Below are 15,819 nucleotides of genomic sequence, written 5' to 3'. Positions count from 1 at the left end.
GAACCATCAAGTTGGGTTGTAGTGTCTTTTAATCTGGAGTGGCAGATCTCTCTGTTTCTCTTTATTTTAAATGCTTGATGACTGGTCTACAGCTATAACCCAACCACCCTGTTCATGTTGGGTTTTTTTTAGAAGCTTCAGAAATCCAGCAAAAGATGAACATCAGGCTTGTGGGACGGAAAACAGCAGGAATAGTTGTCGGATGTCTGCTGGGATTCATGGTTCTTGTAGGTGCGTTTTCATACTGGAGCCTACATTACACTCCAAGGTAATTTCTGTTATTTGTCATTTTTTTTAAAATCTTTCCTAAAACTGAAAGGAGAAACTCTACCTGCCCCAAGTATTTAAAAAGTCACTGCAAATGACAAGACTAGGACAGGAATAATTAAATATTGAGAGCCTACATTAGCCCCTCGTTGATTTAAAAGCCGAGAATGTGATTTATTTTTCATATTACAATTTATTACGGTTAAGCTGAATCCAAAACTTGTCTCTATGTTTGCAGTCCCATTCTCCAGCTACTAACAATGGGGTAAAGGGATGGAAGCTTGTTTCTGTCAATTTTCTAAGAGGCATGGACATTTCTATTTATTTATTTTACCATAATTTCATCCTGGCTAGTTGCTTTTGGTCAAATTAGCCTGTAGTTTCTCAAAACAGTCATGGTGGAGGCTAGAAGAGGTGTCAAAAAAGTCAAGGTGGTGGCCCAGATCATTCCACCAAAACCCATCTCTTTTTTACATGGGTTGCAATATATGTTACAAAGAAGTAGGGCTTCAATTGTGCAGTTGCAGCCACCATCTTAACTTTTTTCACCTAATCTGTGGACACCCCTGGATGAAAGGCTTACCAAGAAAGGAGATATAATGAAATTGAAAATCTTTGAAGATGCACAGTATTTGAAGACTGGGCTCCATAGACGGTATGGTATCAAAAGCATCAACCTGCATGCAATCACATCTTTGGGTACTACTCTGTTCTCTGCCTTATCTTCCTGGTAGCATCATCATTGTTATTATGGTTAGTTGCCCAGTCAGCCAGATGTTTAGACTGGATTTGGCATTTTTATCCACCTATTGAGTCCTTCCCAAGGACCTGGAATAGGCAGATATTGTTGTTTGATGGTGTTAACGGTATTATTATTATCTTTATTGGAAAATTAGCCTGTTAGAAAGCTGGGGAATTCTGGGAGTTGGAGTCCACACATATTAAAGTTGCTGAGGTTGAGAAACACTGCCCTAAAGGCACTTTTAGAAAATAAACGTGGTAGCTTTCATTGGAAATATATCCAACTACTGAGAAAAAGGCAAAGATAAAGTAGAGTGGTAGAGTGCCTTTGGAAAGGTAGAGAGATTGGTGCTAACTCAACGGTTTGCCTTTTGCTCCTTGGGCATTTTAACCATAATAATAATGATGATGCTACCAGGAAGATAAGGCAGAGAACAGAGTAGTACCCAAAGATGTGATTGCATGCAGGTTGATGCTTTTGATGTCATACTGTCTATGGAGCCCAGTCTTCAAATACTGTGCATCTTCAAAGATTTTCAATTCCACGTGCCTCACAGCTGCCGTATTATAAACAGGCAAGCCTCTCCTTGAAATCATGTTGGGAGACTGTCCCCCAAACGCTCCTAAAATTCCAAACCTGCCCACAAACTCCAAAAATTAAGCCCCTGATCTGTTCTAGTGATGTAGAAATGCAGACCAAAGGTATTTATTCTCAGTATTCCTTAGCTTCCCCCTTGCTCTTCTTTCCTTAGGCATTCTACTGAAACTTATACGCTGTAACCCTGACCAGAACTCAGTATCAATCTACAAGAGGCTGTTCGCATACCCTCATTTGAAGAAAAACTAGAACCCCCTCCTAATCTAGAGAAATTACTACCCGTTCCTCTTTTTCAAACTGGAGTTATTGGGATTCAACCCACAATTGTCTGCAGACACAACCTGCTGAATTACAGCCTTGTCCCTTGGAAGTAAAATTAAAAACCAGAAGGCCCACAATCATAGGCATTAGCAGTGAGCAAAAGAGAGAAGTGACAAAATGTGTGTTGTGACAACACAACACCAACCTTGTGACTTATGCATTTGCATCTGCTGTCGGAACAGAACTATGAAAGGCCAGAGTTTGGGTTGTGATACCATGACACACGTATGGTCATTTTGCAACCTTCGTGGTTACTGATGGCTGTAGATACCTCTGCTTCCAGTTTCCATGACCTGATTCTAGAACAGCTCTTTGTGGTCCAAAATAGAGACCACATCCAGAAGATTGCCAGTACGGAAAAACATCTGCCATCCCTGTGGACTTTATGAACTACATATTCATCCTAAAGAGAAATCTGCCCCCTACTTGGACAGCTCAATAAAACAATCAAGGATATCCCAATGCAACTTATGCACCAGGACACCCACCCAGATCTGGAGATAAAAAGAATTTGTTGGATCTCCTCATGAAAATAAAATCTTCCAGAATCCACTTCTGTGGGTTTCTTCTTTAACCAGAGAGAGGGTCTGGGTTTTGATATATCCTTGGGATGATCCCACCTTCAGATTACAAGATCCCACCTATCCACATGCCCTCTTGCTCTGATCCCCATCCACCCAGATGCTGAGGGCAAAGGAAGCATAACTGATGTTCCTTCTCCTTCTTTCTGGAGAAAGAGATGAAAAGTAACAGTAATGAAGAAAGGCAAGAAGGCTGAGAGTTCCTCAGGTGTGCAGGAGGCCCCCTGTTGTGGTACAGGCCTTGGGAATGGCCTTCTAAAACCACCCCTGAGGCATAAGAACCTCCATAGCCTATTCACTGGCATAATTTAGCTCCATTGCACAATACAATTGACCAAGTCAGCTGGTTACCTGGGCAAATGTCTTACCTCCAGGTAATAACAACCTACCTGAATCACCATTGTCCTGGTAAGTTGTATGGCCCCCAAAGATGGCTAGGAAGCTGAGTTGCTGGTATCCCAAGTCTGTTATATCTCAGTTGGGGTCAGTATCCCTGCAATGGAGGAAGGGATCCATCCTCCCTCCTATTTTTCATCCCCCTTCATTGCCTGTTGAGGCAGGGGGAATGGAAAAGGAGACAGAAGTGGAATGGCTAGGAAAACCAGTGTTTTGCAGGACCATTCTAGAACAAGGTGTCTATTTCAGAACACATAGTCATGCATTCTGGGGTTTGCACCACTCCGATATTTGACGTGGACCCTGATTCAGCCACAAAAAATACCATCACATTTCACTTGGACCAGTCAACAAGCTATCTGATTCATATCTCACCTTCATGATGACTGATGAGACCAAAAAAAAAAAAAAAATTGGAGTTGGGGAAAGGGTATAGGGTAGATGAATTAAACTTCCCCTCTCGTCATTTTACTGCTCTCCTGGAGTTAAAACGAACTTGTCCTTCTCTGTGCACTTTCCTTGCAATCATCGAACATCCTGACTCAAGCCCAGGTGGCAAAAACAGGAGTGCAGGAGGACCATTTTCCCTGACCATCAGTGACTAACACCTAGAGAGAAGAGGAAGAGGAGGAGAGGGAACCTGGAGGAAGATGCAGCAAAAAGGAAATGGGGATGAAGCAATCCTGCATATTATCCTGAACTAAGCAGCACAACGTTGGGCAACGTTCATGTTGTAGATTTATCCTGTTTGCAATATAAACTTAGTCACCCAGGATTATACAATTTGCTTTTGTGCTTTTCAGTTCAACTGGATGGTTAGGATAAAGGAATAGCAGAAGTAACTGGGACTGGAGGCTACCTCCTTGAAAATGAGATCCTAGCGGTTGTTAGAACATCCTTGGAGGGCTCTGTAATGGTCACCCGGACTGATTTGTTGGGATCTGGAAACAGAACACACAGTTCTAAAATCCAATGGAAAAAGTATCTACCAAGAGACCTGGGTGGAAATTCTCCTTTTACTCTATGGCACATTTTTCACTTTCATGAAGTGGAAAGACTTATTGGGCAGAAGAAAAACTACTTGGGCTGATGAGAACTTGTATGACGGTTCCTTCATGCTTCAGACAAGGGATAAATAATTCAATGCACATTAAAATCTAGGACAACTGGGTATATCTAGGGTATACTGTAACTCTAGGGATGGGCAAGGGGGGCGAATAGAATGAATACTGTATGTTTGTGGGAACAGAATGAGAGTTCTCACATTGTTAAAAGGGCTGATGCTTATTAAAATTCTGCCTATCTATGGGGGTCTCATTTGAAAGTAGAGTCCTTGCTAGGACTGTTGTGTGGGGACCTTAATCTTCATTCTAATAACAGCTATTAATTGAAGAGCTCAGGTGCTTGTTCTGTGGATTTACTGTTTTCCAGTTGAGACTCTAAGAAAAGTTTGACAGAAACGATGTTTTTCTCAGATGAACCTAAATGACCATCTTTTTCCATGTTGAAAATAGTTGTGAAACAGAATGCCTGATGATATAAACCTTGCCCCTTTTAAGAGTGGATTAAAAAAACAACATGATGATGACACATTCCGACATGACCACTTGGTGGAGAATCCTTTCCAGCGGGAGACCAGATGACCCAACTTATTTCTGTCACCTGCCTAGCCCTTCCATCTCGTTGTTTTCCTGACTTTCATCAGTTGTGGTTGAGATGAGGGGGATGATGATGGGGAAACAAACTCGCTAACAGCAAATGCCTTTCCCAATCTTGTCCGCAAAGCTCATAGCCACATGTTGCCACACGGACACCAGCTGCAATTGTGCAACTGGCAAAGAGGCCAAGAAGAGATGAGAAAGCATGGTTGTGTTCTACCAGGGTGGTCTTTCTCGACCTTGGCCATTTTAAGAAGTGTGGACTTCAACTCCCAGAATTCCCCAGCCTCTGGGAGTTGAGGTCCACACAGCTTAAGGTAGCCAAGGTTGAGAAACCTGTACTAGGGGATAAGTAAGGATGAGCTCAGCTTTACTGGTGTCTTATGTCCAGTCAGGACCCTCTTATACAAAGTGTTCTGTTTATCTCAAAGTACTCATGAACCAGGATTTTCATCTAAACTTCATTAAGGGCACAAGAACTGATGGTTTCATTCCTGGTCAGTTGACAAAAGAAGAGTGTTCAGGCAGGTGGCTCTTTCCTGAAAGATACGTGGAGAAAAGCGGGTCAGGTTCCTCAACAAAAGGATTAAGGAGACATTGTCCAGATCTGTTGGGGGAGTCTTTCTAGTACTGAGAGTGGCCAGACCCTAAATGAACAGAGCCATGGTTATGACTTTCAACCTTCTACATTATATTCCCGCTGGATTCATACAACATGTTGAATCTAAACTTGGGTTAACAAAACCCAACTGCCACATTCACAGAAAACATTATACCTCTAAAGGTAACCCACTTTGTGGTTTATATAATGGCCTAGTTCACATGACATATTAAGACAATGGTTGGATTCCCACAACACACTGAGTTATTCTCTTCATTGTAATCTTAGAGAAGAGGCAACAAGCACACACAGGCTCTGTCCTTCCTCAGCCTGTGCTGGAGGCAAAGCAGGATGGAGAAAACAATACAATTAACCTAGAGAAGATTGTATGGGAGAAGAAATTGGCAGAATTCCTCCATATTAAGTGGTTTAGATGTCTATTTTGGCCCATAAACCATGTGTCTCCACCCCTCCCAAAGCAAATTACTCAGTGGGTTACACTTCCCTCTTTCCTTCTGCAAAGGGACCAAAGCAAGTACCTTCACAAAATCAAGGTTCAAACCAAATCATTATTAATCCAGAAAATGTAAACTGTTTGGGGATCTCTGAGAAAACCCTGAAATACAAGATTAGAGCTCCTAGATTTCCAGCTGTCTCCTCATGGGGTGGGGGGTGATGTTAAGGCACCAGGCTAGAAGCCAGGAGACCATGAGTTTTAGTCCTACCTTAGGCACGAAGCCAGCTGGGTGACTTTGGGCCAGTCCCTCTCTCTCATTGGTATATATTTGTATATGGTTAAAAGGAAAAAATTGGAAGAAACTCAGCAACCATTAGACAGAATGAAGCAGAAATTCTACCTTAGTCATTTTAGATGGTGTAACTGTCCAAAACAACAGAAGAGTGAGAGGAAGTGTTTGTGATCGCTGTAGCATCACCCTGCCTGCCTTGTGTAACGGCTCTTCCTTCCTTCCGGCCCTCTGCTCGACAAAAGCAGAAGAGCCAGGGGCCTTATCACATCAACATCAAAGGGCGCTAACCAGAGAGATCTCAGGAGAAGAAGAAGATTCTATTACTTGTGGTCTTACCAATTCCACTGACTTTACCTGGAGGACCAAGAATCCATGGATCCATTCAGGAACCATCAGGGATCTCAAAAAGCGATTCTTCTAGCAGGTCAGTCAAAACAGAGAACATTATTTCTTTTTTCTATAACGTCTTGGGTGCAAGATGACACTGCCCATTTTTAATCATTCTTTTGTGTGTGTAAAGGCTGTCTATTGATTAAAGACATCTTAGTCTATCAGAATGATTTTTGCTGGATTAGTGCATCTGTGAAATTGGTATATATTTGTATATGGTTAAAAGGAAAAATTTGGAGGAAACTCAGCAACCATTAGACAGAATGAAGCAGCTGCCTTGGATGGCAAATTTTTAGTGTTGTGAAAAGGTAGGTAATAACATGGTTTTTTTTTTTTTAATAAGCTACCTCTCTACCATATTGCACACACATCCATCATGCTATCAGGGTAAGCAACATTATACACAGCACAAAAAAGAGTGAGCAAAGAGTGAGGAAAAAAAATTAAGACATTAGACAAAAGAAAGGGAAACCTAATTAAATCTAGTCCCTGCAGTTTTCTTGGCAAGATTTCAGAAGTGGTTTGCCCCTGCCTTCTTCCTAGGGCTGAGAGAGAGGAACTGGCCCCAGGTCACCCAGCTGGCTTCATGCCTAAGGCAGAACTAGAACTCAAGGTTTCCTGGTTTCTAGCCTGGTGCCTTAAGCCCTGCACCAAACTGGCTCTCTTTTTTGCAAGAGAAGCAAATAAAGTAGAATTATCCATATGCCATTTGTTGCATTCCCTGCTCATTATAGTACTGGTCAGTTCTACACATCCTCGCTCAATTCAACACAAGCTAGCTAGGATGTCTAATCTAGAAGCTATGTTGCAGACCAATATACTCTTCCCACATATCACCAGATAGGAGGCACATGCAGTCTACACTTAAGATACTTTTTACTACCTTGTTAGGTACTGTAAGAGAAGGGACAAATAGCTGATATATTTTTTGTTTGGGGAGTGCCTCATTTATGCCCCAAATAACTTGGTTGGCTTAGGGCAGTGTTGTCCAAACCTGGCCACTTTAAGATGAGTGGACTTCAACTCCCAGAATTCTCCCAGCCATTCAGCTCTGGGAGTTGAAGTCCACTCATCTTAAAGTGGCCAAGTTTGGACAACACTGGCTTAGGGTATTTGTGCCTCCACTCAAGTGAGAGACCATCACTTGTTCTCCTGACTCAAGCAATGAAAGGCAGTCATATGTCAGAACTCCAGAGTTGGGGTAGAAGGAGAAATCCAGCAGAATGGACCATGCTGAACACACAGAGCATCCAGATGTAAAGCCCCCTTCTCAGATTATAGTCCTTCATGCAGAGGTCTGGATAGAGAGTTTCTATCTGGGGCATGGTGTGCTTAACCCGAGCTGTGGAAAACAGAATGGAATAACTTTGGTTGTTTCCCCTTCTTCGCAGGTTGCATCCTATGCTGCTTATTGCAGTTGGTACCAGCCCAGAAACGTTTAACTGTCATTCCTAAACCCTCAAACCCTAAACAGGGTGAAAATGTCCTGCTGGTTCTGAAGGGTGTCCCGGACCAGTTTGAGACATGCGAGTGGACGCCGCCCTCTGGGAACAAAGTTACTTTTCCCCCCCAAGAAAGTTCCGGGTCAAAAACTATCAAGGCTGATGCTGTACAGACAATAACTGTACATCAGAATTGTTCCTTGGATATCAGAAATCTGACACAGTCAGCTACAGGAAACTATATGGTAACCATAACTGCTGACCCCGCAAAGAAGCTAGATACAAAAGATGAAGCAACTCAAACCTATACGGGTTCCATTGTTCTAAACATTTCTAGTAAGTTTTAAATGCTATCTTGCAGGCTGCATTCACCCAACCATGCCTAACTTGCATTCTAAGCTTTTGGAGGTTCATAAAATATATTATAGCACCAATTAAACAAGCAGGGTTATTTATTTATTTGCTTATTAAATGTGTACGCTGCCCATCTCCCCTGGCTTGCATTTGCTAACCCTAAAAGAACAACTCAAGGTTCATACTGTCCAAACGTAAGGTAGATGCTGTTGCTAGATGTTTAACTGACCTGGTTAAGCATGTTTGCAAACACTGGGATCAATGTGTACCTTTAAGGTTATCTAACAGGCAGAAATCTAGCTGTTTCTTATTAATGCACTGCTATGTTTGAAAATCTCTAAGATGTAGATCAGAGTTTTTCCGGGACCACAGAGTTCCTTGAGAACTTCATGAAGTTCTGAGAGAAACTAAGTAAAACAAAACATTTACTTGGATGTACCCAATTTTCTGCCATTAATGCTTTGCCTCTTGATCAGAAGTTCAGGATTTTTAAAAATCAACATGCTCCTTGGCCTGAAAAAGTGTGAAAAGTTTTCAGCTAAGTTTCATTCACAGCTGCAATATCAATTTTGCCCGTGCACTATTGATTCAATCTGTTTCCTGAAGCTGCTTGAGGGTTTGACCATTTTTTTATATTCCTATTTTAGCAGCAAAAACAACCACTGGAGCTATTAGGTTTTCTTTCTTTCTTTCTTCCTTTCTTCCTTCCTTTCTTTCTTTTTTTAAATTGTCCTTGCCATTACAGTACATCTTTCATTGTAGCCCACCAAAAAATTAGAAGCTGAATTTCTACCCCACTGTCCAGGAAATCTTTCTTCTTGCTAATATTCTGTGCTCCTTAAAGGCACTGAAGCAGAGACAGTTTTTTAAAATGGCAATCACACAATAGGAAGTAAGAAAGACAAGATCTGTTGGGTGGAAAGTTTAGTTCTTGGTGTGTTTTGAAAGAAGGCTGCTAGTTTATGAGAGTGGGCAAGCACAATCTTGGCATCTGCCTTTAAAAGAAGCTTAAATTACAACAATCCAAGTGTTGCAAACCACAAGAATAAATGTGGTTCTTTGCCTGGCTCAAAAACAAGAGCACTTGTTTCTTTGATCATGAGACAATGTGATGATCTTCTTACTTTGTTTGCAGTCGTTTTCCAAATTACTATCCAGATCATACCAGCAAACCCCTCTGTTGGCCAGAACATCACGTTGATTCCAGGGATGCCACAAAAAGACATTGTGGGGTGTGATTGGAGCCGAATAACCAAATCTGGAGCGAAAGAAAAAATCTACAATTCTGAGTCAGAGTCCAAGAAACAGCAGGACCGACAGAAGACAGTACAAGAGGATGATTGCTCCTTGCATATCACCCAGCTGACCGCAAATGATTTTGGAAACTACATTGTTGAGATTGAAGTTTCTTCAGACCAAAACCCCAGTCCAGGGAAGGGGACTAGTGTGGAACCAAAGTTCTATAGAGGCCAGGTGGTGTTACAAGCCAGAACACAAGATGGTGGAACAGCCAAACAACAACCTGGTGTGTACTGCTTTTTCTGCTCACTGAACTGAACTGCTCATTCAAACCCCACTGCCGAGACCATGTTTTGTTAGAGATTTAGTTTTGAATGAGGCTTTGAGGCAACTTGAGTCACCAACTCAACGCTGTAGCGTTCCAAAACAAATCTCTAACAAGGTGGATGTACAGTAGTACGAAAAGTATGTTCCCAGCTTGACGTGGGCCAACAACTAAGTTACCTTGTACAACCGCTGGCTTTTAAATCTCTGTAGCAATACCAGTTACCCCAAAGCAACCTTATTCTCAAGTAGTTCAAGAGAATCCTAAGACAGGGAGCTTGGAGAGCAATGAGGAAAGCAAAGAGGAGCATTCCATGCCTTCAACCTAAAGATAAATATATAAATATACTAAAGAAATGCTTCCTCATAATTACAGTTGTAATATCTGCAGAAAAATACTGCCGCTTAGCTCAACAGAGCTTATGCTGGAATGGAGCTAAGGTGGTGGCCCTAGATAATTACCTGTCCCAAAGCTAGCTAATAATAGTTAAATTTGCATTTATCTGCATATAAGGGAAACTGACAAAATACAGAATAGGCAGCTGTTCTGAGCCATTGGACCTGTTTGAAATTCTGAGGGCTTGTTGTGGGTGGAAGCTTTCTCAAAATGGCTGCCAAGGGGGAAGGTGTTTTTATCACAAAATGGCTGCTATGATAGGTGTAGCCCAGTGTTGTCCAAACTTGGCCACTTTAAGATGAGTGGACTTCAACTCCCAGAATTCCCCAATGTAGCCAAACAGCTGGTAAATTGGGGAGCATGTTCTCTGCCACCCTAACTTTGTTGTTTTTCTGAGCATGTGGATTTACTTCCAAACAAAGAACTGGGCTGCACCCATCCCCTGTATTTATTTTCTAAGAATGCCTGTGGGATCATCTACCACTACAGAAGATTAGTGTTTAGGATGGGCTTCCTGTGATTAGAGATCAACATGTTCTCTCCCAATAGCTCCAGCTGGATTTTGGTATCTGGGGACCTTGGTTGGAGCATTAAAATTAAACTTTGAAATGAACCAAGAGAAGGGATGCCCGACTAAGTGAAAGATCCAGAATTTCTTGAAAGTCAACAGCCTGTATAAGCCCTGCAGTATAGAAAAGGAGAAGTTCCTACAGCACAGAATTGAGAAGCTGTAGGAACTTCCTTGATCAAAGGAAGGTGGGGCTGTGTCTTCCTCAAGAGCAGCGCTTCTCAATCTTAGCAACATTAAGATGTATGGACTTCAATTCCCAGAATTCCCCAGCCAGCTACTGTTGCCATTTCCAGGAAATAGGACAATGGGGTGGGGGTGAGTGGGTTGCTTTTCCTGCCCACTAGCCAGCTTCCTAGTAGAAGAAAATCGCAAAGATAAACATCACAGTTTGTCGGAAGAAGACCTGCCAAGACCAATCCTTGGTTGCTAATGAAGCAAAGAAACTGGTTTATTACAAATATATAGAGAAAAACATTGAGAAGGCCTTCTTTCTCCAGCAAGGAGCAGAGTGGCACAGGAGAAGCAGGCAAAGAAACCAAAAATCTCAATCATAACTCTAGTCTACATGCCAAGCAGCCTTCTCTAATCCAACCCGGATGCCCAGCAGATGGGTGGGCTTCAGCTTCCAGAAATCTCCTGCCAGTGTGATCACTGCTGAAGATGCTGAGAGTTGAAGTCCACACATCTCAAGGGTATCCAGCTTGGGGAAGGCTCCTCTTGGAGGTGCTCAGATGAAAAATAATGAACAAGAACATAGCCATACTTTGAAGGCTGGTGTAGAAAAAGGAATTTTAGCAGCAAACCCGTGAAAAGGTCCCCTTCTGAAATGGCCTCTAATACCCCAAGGATGGGCAAAGAGATAAAACTGAAACTTCAGTTGTGGTTCTTTGCAATGGATTATATATATTTCCTGCCCCACTTGTTTAATGATGCATCTCCTGAAATGAAGAAAAGCTGTGGTTAACAAAAGGTAGATTCTTATTTGGAAGGACTGTGTTCACTGTTATTTTTTCTTTCTAATGCTCATATCTAGTTTCTGGATTCCAAATTCTTTAATTCCAAGAATGATCAACCTCTGGGAAAAAGCATTAGATCCAGTGATCCATCCGCTGACTTATACAACCAATAATGGTTTGGTAGACCTTTCCTTAAAAAAACAAAATCAAAGTCCAAAAGAAAACTTCAAGACTGTAGCTCCCATCCAATCCAGCTAGCAGGCTGATGGGGTTTGTGGTCCAATACATCTAATCAATGCCAGTTGACTCTTTTCTCTGTGAAAGTAAGTTCTTCTACAAACCCCAGCAGAGAGACAGAATTGGCCCAAGTCACAGATGGGAATTCCTCTTTCATTCCATGTTAAAAACCAGACTTGGTTTGCTTGGTGAATATTTTCCAGCAAAATGACAAGTATCTCATAATACCTGTAATAAATACTGTATCTCATAATACCTGTAATCAGTAGCAAGGTTGGGGGTGCAGAAATCCACATGTGCATCTTAGATTGGTCAATATCAGGGCTAAATTAGGGGCTGTTCCTGCAAACTCTCCTGAAACCGATTTGTCTTTTCAGGGCAAAGTCCGGGTTCTGGCTCAGCCTCCTTGAAATACAGTGCAGGAATCATTGCTGCAGCTTTGTTTGGATCCCTTGCCTGGACCAGCACACTCTCCCTCTTCTCACTGCTCTTCTGTAAGTAGGTCCACTCCTTGATGAATGGGTTTGAATCTAGACACATGAGACACTAGAAGGTGAGCTTCCAAATGAATTATTTCCCAGCTCTGGGGAAAAAAGTTATCCTTCTTCCTTCCTTCCTTCCTTCCTTCCTTCCTTCCTTCCTTCCTTCCTTCCTTCCTTCCTTCCTTCCTTCCTTCCTTCCTTCCTTCCTTCCTTCCCTTGCTTTCCCACAAAACTATCCCAGGCTTCTTGCAACTCTTGATTGTCAAATGCATGGCGTGGGAATGCAGGGGGGGAGTTAGATCTCAGTTGACTCAGAAATGATCCAAGATGTTTTTCAAATTTGGGGAAATAATTGGTCTATATTCTGAGTCAATCTAATGGGTGGCCAATTTCCCTGGGTGACTTGTCCATCTGTAGGCTTTCTAAATAAGATCCCAATTTTGCCTTGGCCCAAAGAATATGTAGTTTAAAGAACTTTGGGGGGGGGGTGTAATTTTTATAATAATTTTTGGTGGGAGAAGGATTGCTTGAAATAGTAATCCCTCCACTCTGCACATAACGCTCTTCCTTGAAAACAAAGAAACTTCAAGATAACCATGGAGGTAACCAGAGTTCTCAAGTATTTCTTCTTGGGGAGCATCAGAGGAGGGATTTGAGGAGTCAAGTTTGTTCATCCTTCTTTTGCATTCTTTTAGAAACAACACTCACTCATCCTCAGCTTTTTCTGAGGCTAAAATGATCTTCAGCAACTTGAAGCAAGGGGGGAATAAGGACATGTGAAATAGGAAGTGACATTTCTTCTTTTTCGATAGGCATGTTCTCATCATTCTTTCCTGAATGCTAAATTGGAAGCAGTTCTTTCCCTTTTGAAAGGTAGGTTGATGGGATCCTGGAAGGGTAAGACTTGATTTTGCCTAGACAGCCAAATATCTGAAGAATGGACTGTAAGCCATGAGAGGGATGAAAATCATGTCCTTCAGAAGAGGTTAGCATTCCAAGAACTCCAGGAACTTCTTCTTGTGTGGTTTAGTGGTTCAGATGTTGGACTAAGACCAGAGAGATCCAGCTTCCAGCCCTTCCACGACCATGGAAATTCATATGATTCTGGGCCAGACACTCTTTGGGGTAACAGGGCAGATTTTGGGGATCCCCAGCTGATCTAAGCCATTGAGTTCCCTTTCCCAAAAGGAATCATTCTCTTAAACTCTTATATAATTATATTTCACAGCAAGAAACCAGACAGGAGGGGTGTCAAGCCAAATTGGATTGATCTTGAAAGGTTCAGCTGGGCTGGATAAAGTTCATGCTTGGAATGTTCACAACTACAGGCTAGACTGGAAAGTAAAAAAAAATTGTGGAAGCAGAGTCATTCATGAGCGTGTCCAAAAAGTCAAGATGGCAGCAACAACCATATAATTGAAATCTTGTCTCTTTTGTAAACATGTGCACGATGTACATTTAAAAAAGACAGGACCTTGATGGCCCAGCCAATGCTGCAATCTTGAATTTTTTGACCCCTGTCTCCTAGATGTTCCGGCTTGGAAGAAGACCACAGCAGCACCTACTTTTTCTCATTGCCCAGGAGAAAACAGGTAGTCCTTGTTTAGCGACCACCATTGGGACCAGCAACTTGATTGTAAAGCGAAGTGATCGCTAAGTGAAACCACAACTGTGCTTACAGTCTTACTCCAGCTTTTCTTTGCTTTATAGCAGTGTTTCTCAGTCTCAGCAACTTTAAGATGTATGGACTTCAAACTCCCAGAAGCCAGCCATGAATTCTGGGAGTTGAAGTCCATACGTCTTAAAGTTGCTGATTTTGAGAAACACGGTTTTACAGACCTGCGAAGGTCATAAAGGTGAGGATTGGTTGCAAAGTTACTTTTTCATCACCGTCGTAACTGCTAAATGAGGCAGTCACTAAACGAGGACTACCTGTAGATGGACATAAAGTTACTAGGAGTTGTGAGCTCAACTCTTAATAAGTGGCAGAACAGATCCTGGAATGGCCACCAGGTGGCAGACTTTCCTCCTTTCCAAATTGCAAAAATAAACAACCTTTAAAGCGATTAGCACCCTCTTAAAGTTGTCAGTAAACAAGCCAGCAATAAAATCTTCCTGGATCACTTTAACAGAAACTTCCTCTGCGGGCAACCACAGAAAATGCTCTTTACGTCTGAGGACTGCAAATCCATCTCCTTTTTTCAGGCCCGAGGAATTGTTGAAAAGTCACAACTGGGCCTCTTACTGTTTATTAATGATAAATCCCAGTTCTTGTACTGCACTGTGATGCAAGAAATAGCCACTTTTCTTTTAGGATGTGCGTGGGCTTGATTTTGCAATCCTATTTTTTATGATGACCAAAAACACGTGTTCTTATTCGTTATAATAACACTAATTTTAACTGCAAACACATTTTAAATTTTAATCATAATCTAACATTAATAAAATAGCATTATTTCATTTGTTTAGGTAGGACAGAGATCGCTGTCCTATTTGGCCTGGATAATATTGTCTCAGCAACATATTGCTTTCTCCTTTCTAAATCTTTCCACAGATTCCTTTGCAGAGAAGGGACACACAAGTTATGCTGCGTCCGTATGTGTAAAGCGGAACAGCTCTCTGTTTGGGTATTAAGCTTGATCTGATGCGGTTGATTTCTTTTGAAGCTAAACTTCAACCAAAGCTGTATATTCGTTTTCTTTGTTTCTGTTTATATGAACAAAACGTAAGCTTTAAAACTTGAGAATGTTTGCAACCTACCTGTAAAAGATGGAAAAAAGCTATCTATGTTGTAAACATACATTGTATTTTGTATTAAGCACCTGTACATGACTTATTTTTTTGGCAGTCAATGCATGTAATCCAGTTTTGAGCAAAATACAGATAGTCCTCAGGTTAAGAACACCCAGGTTACAGACAACCCATGGTTAAGAACAGAGCCTATTGTAGCAAAATTCAAGTTAAATACACAGTGATTCAGGTTAAATACACAATGGCTGGAGTTCATTACAGAATTCTACTTATACAGTATTATACAATAATACTGTTCTGGCTTACATACTAATTCGACTTAAGGACAGACCTGGGGAACAGAACTCGTTCTTAAACTGGAGACTACCTGTAGAAAAATGCTCTTTCTACAGTCTAACATTGCTCAGAATAAAATGTGATGTATCACTTGAATTAACCAATTGCCTATGAAACCTTTTTTCAGTCGTTTAATGAACATTTCTATATTGGACTGCATACTTTTTGTGGGAGAAAGCATTTGGGGCCTCCAGAGGATATTAAACTACAACTCCCAGCAGCCTCTGCCAACATAGCCTAAGACTGTTGGAAGTTGTACTTCAGCCCCCAATTCCCACCTGTATTAACCCTTCCTTGATCCTTTTGCCTCTCTCCTGGCCCTGTCCAGACAGTGAGAGAGGGATTAGTAAAAACAGACAGAAGAACACATGATTTTTCATTCTATTCTATTCTATTCTATTCTATTCTATTCTATTCTATTCTATTCT

General features: G+C 41.6%; 1 protein-coding gene across 1 annotated transcript; it reads left to right on the top strand.

Moving 5' to 3' along the window:
- The first annotated feature begins 6,160 nt into the window (after positions 1 to 6,160).
- LOC103064858 (uncharacterized) lies at positions 6,161 to 15,475 on the top strand. The gene is made up of 6 exons (XM_007433201.4): positions 6,161 to 6,336; positions 7,694 to 8,080; positions 9,234 to 9,623; positions 12,200 to 12,316; positions 13,117 to 13,177; positions 14,859 to 15,475. The coding sequence occupies exons 1-5, from the start codon at positions 6,285 to 6,287 to the stop codon at positions 13,146 to 13,148; spliced, it is 978 nt and encodes a 325-aa protein (XP_007433263.1). The 5' UTR covers positions 6,161 to 6,284; the 3' UTR covers positions 13,149 to 13,177; positions 14,859 to 15,475.
- Positions 15,476 to 15,819: the final 344 nt, after the last annotated feature.

This window comes from Python bivittatus, unplaced genomic scaffold, assembly GCF_059951505.1.
Source record: "Python bivittatus isolate LINGU-HERP-01145 unplaced genomic scaffold, Pbiv_v1 ctg000310_np1212, whole genome shotgun sequence".
Classification (NCBI taxonomy): domain Eukaryota; kingdom Metazoa; phylum Chordata; class Lepidosauria; order Squamata; family Pythonidae; genus Python; species Python bivittatus.
Note: the sequence above shows the minus strand (reverse complement) of the source record. Positions and strands in the feature narration are given on the sequence as shown.

Coding starts and splice junctions, on each gene's coding strand:
- LOC103064858 (XM_007433201.4), top strand. CDS start 6,285: ATGGATCCATTCAGGAACCATCAGGGATCTCAAAAAGCGATTCTTCTA. Junction 8,081..9,233: donor CATTGTTCTAAACATTTCTA/GTAAGTTTTAAA, acceptor CTTTGTTTGCAG/TCGTTTTCCAAATTACTATC. Junction 9,624..12,199: donor AACAGCCAAACAACAACCTG/GTGTGTACTGCT, acceptor TTGTCTTTTCAG/GGCAAAGTCCGGGTTCTGGC.